General features: G+C 46.3%; 1 protein-coding gene across 2 annotated transcripts in view; it reads right to left on the bottom strand.

Annotated features, from left to right (window-relative positions):
* Positions 1-3,149: 3,149 nt before the first annotated feature.
* POLA1 (DNA polymerase alpha 1, catalytic subunit) overlaps positions 3,150-6,884 on the bottom strand; it is a 301,525-nt gene continuing 297,790 nt past the window's right edge. For both annotated transcript variants that reach the window (XM_008972990.6, XM_003819586.6), the window contains exon 37: positions 3,150-4,331. In XM_008972990.6, the coding sequence (XP_008971238.1) occupies positions 4,186-4,331 (146 nt within the window). In that variant the 3' untranslated portion in view covers positions 3,150-4,185. The remainder of the gene's footprint in view (positions 4,332-6,884) is intronic.

Genomic DNA, 6,884 nt, shown 5'->3' with positions numbered 1-6,884 from the left:
TACTCTGGGCCCTTATTAGGTTCTACACCACTGCCAAGCAATCCTATAACCCTCTCAAAAGAAGTTTACCTCCCTGTTATAAAACCAGTAGTGGTATTTATACTGTGCAATAATTAGTGTATTACTTGAATCCACTAACACGTTCATTTTATCTCTGCACAAAACCTCTAGTCTGCTTATAGAAAGCTTGTGCCTCCTTTGGTGCTGTTAAAGTGGTGAAAGAGTGAATTGAAGGCTGGTTGCACTTTCTCCTTTTGCCTCGCCTTAATTCCCATCTCTTTTTGCTCTCATCCAATTAGCACAGTGTATTAAGCGGTTTATCATCTCATAGTCAGCTATTGAGAGAAACAAGGCGAGCACTTTGCAATAGAACCTGCGCTCCTTTGACACCCTCAGGTACTTACATATTCCACTGCGCTATGAATAATAGAGGAAGAATGGAGCGCTAATTCCCTCATCAAAGAATGCCTTGTCTGCTGCTTTGCTCAACAACACCATTCTGATCAAAAGAAAAGCAATAAAGCTTAGCATAACAAAACGAAACCTACTTATTAGCTTAGTGGTTAAATTAATGCAGAGCCGCTGCTATTCAAAACCAAGGTTTGAAAACAGCCTCCAACAACCTGATAATGCTGCCTTCGGGATGAAGGAATTTTAATCTGAAATTTGAGGCTGGCTGAGATGAGTTAATCTATTAAACTGCTATAAGGAAGCTCCACCACAAACTGTTCAATTAAGAAATATTTAGGTGAGAGGGGGTGAGAAAGAGAGAGAGAGACAGAGAGAGAGAGAGAGAGAGAGAGAAGAAAGAGGGGGCGGGAGGGAGACAGTGAGGAGCAGGGAATGGCAGCTTTAAATTTGGGATGGGAGCATCGAATTAAAGGGTCGGGCATCCTGACAAGAGGGTCTGGGGCTTGGTGTTTTTCTTAAAACCCTAAAACAAACAGGAAAATCTGTTTTTGGAGTTTCCTTACTGTTGCATCTTCCGCCAAACTAATTTTAAATGATGTTTGAAGAAGTATATTGAGGAGCATGGTGTGTGTGTTGGAGGTAAGAGGTAGTAAGGGCTGGAGAAACGGGTGATGGTGAGGGGCAGTGAATTCATTCCCTTTCAACTTCTCCCAAATTCCAGTCTTGGAACTTTGATTAACCCCCACATCCTGGGCAACAGTCACAAGATTAACTCCATCTGTTTTCTGGACAAATTAAAATCTTATCAAGCATACTCTGTGGGATTTTCCACTTCTGGCCCCCTCTATGCACCTTATATGTAGAAGAGTGGAGGGTTAGCAGATTGTGTCCAAGATAAGCTTGTGTACAAGTATCTGCTGTAGGTAAAATCCTAGTTCCTAAATTAAACAGAAAAAGTGCCCTTTCCAGAGGCAGGGGGCTCTGAGAAGAGCAGGGTTCTTTTAGGGTATAATTTCCCACCTGGCCCAGATAAACTTTGGCCCAGAGGTTTACTCTGGCCCACACAGAGTTTAAAGTTTTATTTTAAAAAATTAGCTGTCAAGGTTTAGAAATCAATAAGCTTTGTGGAATATTTGGATTCCTGGCTTCTCTTGAAAACTCGATCATGTGGCCATACTGGGCCCTGTCCCTCCCAGCATCACTGAGTAGCTGCTGGCCCCTTTGGACAGGACCTGCTCACTCCTGTTTGCCACAGTCCCTGCCACTCACTCTAGTGTGAACCTGGTTTGCTTCATCCATTCACTTTTAGAATTTGAGTTTAGGACCCGTGCCGGAGTCCATGGAGACCTGCAGGTCACCTCTCCCCTTACAAATAAGATGGGCAAAGTTTCCGCATCAGTTCTGCCGGGTGCACTATCAACCACACAAATCAAGGAGTAGAAACATCTCTCAGAGAAAAGTAAGTATGTGATACTCCCATCTTCTAACAGAGATTCACTGGAATTCTTAAAGTTGCAGTTTCAACTTTCCACAAAATTCTGGAATCCTTAGGTACCTAGAATTCTAACAGATCCCAATAAGAAAACATCAACTGCTGCATTAGCTTTTTTCGGGGACAGTACTTAGAAATGCCTCACATTCTAGAGAAATGGTCCTTGCCCCCAGGGTGGTTATAATCTAGAGGCAGGGACAAGAAACAATCCAGTGAGAAGTTACTTGAGTCTCTTGGAGTTTCCTGATGACCAAGTTCAGGGTAACTATTTATATTTAATATAATCCCAGATCCCAGAAATCAAGGAAAACATGACTTCCCTTCAGAAAGCACACTTTAGAAAACCATCTCTCTAACCTTATGTGAGAATAGCAATTATTGAAAGAGTTGACCAGGGGAGCAATAAAAACACATTAATCCCTTAGTTCCTGAAGCACCTTGGGTGCTCCAGTTTGTGACAGGCTGCAGAGCTTACACAGTAGCAAGTTAGTTAATTAACTGACAGGGCTCGAAACCCACAGTGTTTCTACTTAGAATCTCAGTCTAAGAGCAGGAGGAGAAAGGAGAGGGATGGGAGCCAGAGGGGAGGTGAGGAGGAGAAATAAAAAGAAAAAGCAACATAAAAGGCAGCTTCATCTCCACTGCTTAACCCATCAGTATTCCTTCACTAGGGGGACCTTTTTTAGGGGGCGCCTTTCTCTCAGGAGCCCTAGGCCTTGCTCTTCAAAAAGAGATGCTGCTGGGCTCTTGGCTTGGCTCTCTAAGTCAGCAAAGCACATAAGAAACCATACTTCATCTCTTAAATGACCTAAAGTCACAGAAATTCTGAATACTTCTCAGAACATTCGACCAAATATCATGCTGTGCACTCCTGAGCTGGGTTCTGATAGAGGTGGCTATGAAGAAACTGGGCTGAGGTTTGAAAAGGGGATGGCCTCTAGTCATATATATATATATGTGTTATATATGTGTGTGTATATATATATATGTGTGTGTGTATATATATGTGTGTGTATATATATATGTATATGTATATGTATGTACATGTGTATGTATTTAGAGGTGGGGGCCTCACTATGTTGCCCAGTCTGCTTTGAACTCCTGGGCTCAAGCCATCCTCCTGCCTCCACCTCCCGAGTAGCCAGGACTACAGGTGTGTGCCACAGCAACTGGCTCTACTCACATTTTACTGCTTGCTGCCTCTCTAGTCAACTCTTTGCACCTGGTAAGGATTCACCACAACTGCTTTCCCTTTAGAAAACTTTATTCTTAAGAAGAAGGCACAACATACTTTTTCTTTTATAAAAACACACAGGTCAATGTTTTTAAAAAACACAGCATAATTGTACAAGGGGAAACATTTTGTTAGTATAATCTTACCAATAATGTAAGAGAGGAAAGACTGCCATACTGAAATACATTTTGCTGCTGCCAAAGACGGTCCTATTGTGAAGAAATGAGAAAAAAATAGCAAGCGCCAGGGCCAATTAAGCATCCCTCTCCCCGTTTTTCTGAATACAACACCGTGATCCTCACCCTAACCCCTACACATGTTAATGGATTGTTAGAGTATCAAATTATTTTCAATGTGCTTTCTTGTTGTATAAACCTTTACCTGCACTTTCTATTTAAGGGGCAAAAAGGGAATGTGAGTGTAAAACACCTGCTCAGTGTGTGTCTGTTGGACTTTGGAGCAATTCAACAAACAAGCCTGCTCTGTTTAATCTATTTAGTGAGTGCAAGGCTTCTAAATCTCCCCCCTCAGCTACCTATATAAAAGACAAGACTGAAAAGGACAGCCACTCCTGGATGGCTGGAGAAGCATTTGGATTTAGACCGGGTTTAATTGGCATGTGAAAAAGCAAAACGTCAGCTCTTCAGTCAGGCTCTGAGAACCTCTCTTTATGTGGGGGGGACATAGGCTAAAGGCCCTGAGGCAAAGCCTGGGGTCACTTACATTCCAGCTACTCTCAATCCAAGTAGCAATTTCCCTCCCTCAGAAACCGGGTCTTCAGGAGCTTGGGGAGGGGAGCTTGGGGAGGGGCTCTGGAGTTGTGTTTTAAAGCAGTACATCTTAATATGAAGACAGGAATTTCTATGATGCTTACGAACATTAGACTCGACATTTTTGCAGCCCCCTTTCCTGGTCTACATTCACACAAACATGAGACACAGTCCCAAGGGAGAAACAGATGCTGGAGGAGCAGTTAGGGCCAGAGTGGAGGCACAGAGGAAGCTGGGATTTTTCAACTACCCCCTCCTTGGTTACTCCTGGGATTCCCTTAGGATTTCACGGCACAACCAGCGAAGAGTTTGCTCAGATTCACTTCGGAGTAGCCACTTCGGGACAAGAATTGCTCTGCTGTGTTCTTGAGTTTTCTGTAGTCCTGCAGAACTTTGGGGGTAAAAAATTGCTTCTTCAATTTATCTAAAAAGAGAGAGAGAGAGATTAGAAGTCTCAGGTAGTTTCTTTAAAGAACATTCAGTATTCCACCAGAGAAGGGGATGCTGATTCCATTTGTATCTCCACTATCTTATCTCTGGTCTACCCCTGGGGCCAGTCAGATGCAGCCCCCGCCCACCATTCCTCTGTGAAAGCTTTTCTTCCTTTCCCCTGTCTGTCCGCCTCTCAGCACCTAGCTGACTCAGTGCACTGGGGGACAGGGCCACCATCTACTGATGTGAACTGCAGGTGCACCCTCATGTGCAGCAGACAAGGTGAGCTCTACTCGCAGACGCCACTTTCACCGGCGCTGCGAGCACATGCATGCAACTGCTTGCGAAGTCTGGACGTGGCAGGAAATACCTAGTCTCAAAGGGAGCTATGGCCTCTGGTGCCTTCCAGCCCCAACTCCCCAGATCAGCTGGGCCTAGTAAGCATTTTCTAGTCCCTCCAGCCCAAGTCCCTCTGCTAAACAAAATTTCCTTTGCTGAAAGAGGCGAGAGGTGAGCGGCCCCGAGGGCACCTGTCTGTCCATGGCCAAGATTTCTTTGCTCTTCTTTGTCCACACTGTGTGAACTCAGGGGTATGCGGCACTCCTGCTCCTTTAACCCATTCATCCCTGGCCTTTCCCTTCTGAGCAGGATGCTACCAGCCAGAGAAAAGACCCCTCTCCTTTCCCTTCCCAGAGCCTGCTACTTCTACATGTTGTTTTTTTCTTTCTTTTTTTTTTGAGACAGAGTTTTGCTCTTGTTGCCCAGTCTGGAGTGCAGTGGCGGGATCTCGGCTCACCGCAACCTCCGCCTCCCGGGTTCAAGTGATTCTCCTGCCTTGGTCTCCCAAAGTGCTGGGATTCCAGGCGTGAGCCACTGCGCCCGGCCCTACATGTTGTCCTTTTAAAGGAGCAGTGGGGCTGTGATGCTCAGGTCTGATCTTTTGGGTGAAGAGAGTGATCACGTGGGGGATGACGCTGTGTTCAGGAACCTGGTAAGGTGTCTGGAGAGGCTGCTTTCCCCGCGCCCCCCCACCCCCAATCCCCATTTGATGGCTGAGGAAACTGGGAGGTTAAGTCACTTACCCAAGGTTACACAGCAGGTAATCAGAGTTGTAGACACGCAAACCCAGGTAGCCATAACCCCCAGCCCGCACCTGAGGAGAGGCTCACTTCTGCCCACTCCCCCTGCCACTACATCACTACTCCCACATAGAAATTTGGAGGCCTCAGACATCAGCTGATCCTGAGGTGAGGCCTCCGCCCCCATAAGATGCTGGCCTGTGCCAAAGGGCCTGGGAGCAGCAAGGCTGCCCAGCACCTCCCGATAGGAACCGGTCAGGAAGGAAACACGGAGGGGAGAGCGCGCCACTCACAGAAAGCAAACCTCCAACAACAGCAACACGGGAAGTCTACAAAACACCCGGAAAACGAAAACTCAGACTCCAGATTTTTGTTTCTTGGCTATACATTCGCATTTGCTCTCCACAACCTTTTCTGAATTACATAAGTTGTCCTTTAAAGAACAACCACAGGTTTTATAGAGAATTAAAATGCCCAAAAGGGGTGGAAAAAGAGAGGGGGGCTGCAACAGAAAGACAATTTGAAAGTTCTAATGATCCAAGTCTGGGAATAAACAACAATGGCCCCAACCAGTGTCGGCTGCCTCCCGGCAGGCCAGAGCCACAGGCCAGCAACCCCGTGCATGTGAATGACACAAATGCATCTGATGACTGGGGAGAGCACATTTAAAGAGCTGCGGTAATACGGAGCAGGGGAGGAAAAGAGAGGACATAGCTCCTGATGTGTTTACCTCCTCTGCTGATGGGATATTGACTTTTCCCACCAGGTTGGTTAGAAAGGGGACTATTTACGCTGCCACACAGCAGAGTTAGAATGACAACCAGCGTCACTCGGTGCTCTTCCTCCTAAAAGACAACTGTGACCGCCAGCATATCCCATAGCCAGTCAATACGGCCAAGGCACCATTCCACGCCAGTTAGAGATGCAGATAAAAGCTCCCACTTGCTTCCCCAAAGAGAATTTCATCAATAACATATGGAAAGTCTTCTAGGAAACAGAACTGGACTAGCTGTCACAGGCTGCGTCAGGGACAGGGGCTGGTAGGGGGAAGGAGTCACCCCTTCCTGGTTTTTCTCTTCTCCCTTTAGGCACCTGGGCCACCCACGTTAGGCCTCACATTAAACTGTTACCCTGTTTCTGTCAATACTATATCCACCACTTTAGAACTCAAGGGAAAATACAGGTGTTAAATGGTGGAGGCCAGTTAATGTGGCCAGTAAAACCCTGATTCCTTTTCCTGCTTTGATTTTGAGAGTCAGCCTATCAGTAACGATGCCATCACCTCAGGTGCTGCAGGTCAGGCGCCCAATAACAACTGTTAAAACATTCCAACATGCCATTAGGCAAGAGCCAGAGAAGATCCGCAGCCATCCCATCCCTGTCCACAGAGATGCCACTGGCCCTGGTAACTGCTGTCTCCGCCACCAGCACCACAAAGCCAACCTTTGTCGAGATCGGGGAGGAAA

This window comes from Pan paniscus, chromosome X (assembly GCF_029289425.2).
Source record: "Pan paniscus chromosome X, NHGRI_mPanPan1-v2.0_pri, whole genome shotgun sequence".
Lineage (NCBI taxonomy): Eukaryota > Metazoa > Chordata > Mammalia > Primates > Hominidae > Pan > Pan paniscus.
The sequence above is the reverse complement of the archived record's forward strand: the minus strand, read 5'-3'. Positions and strand labels throughout refer to the sequence as shown.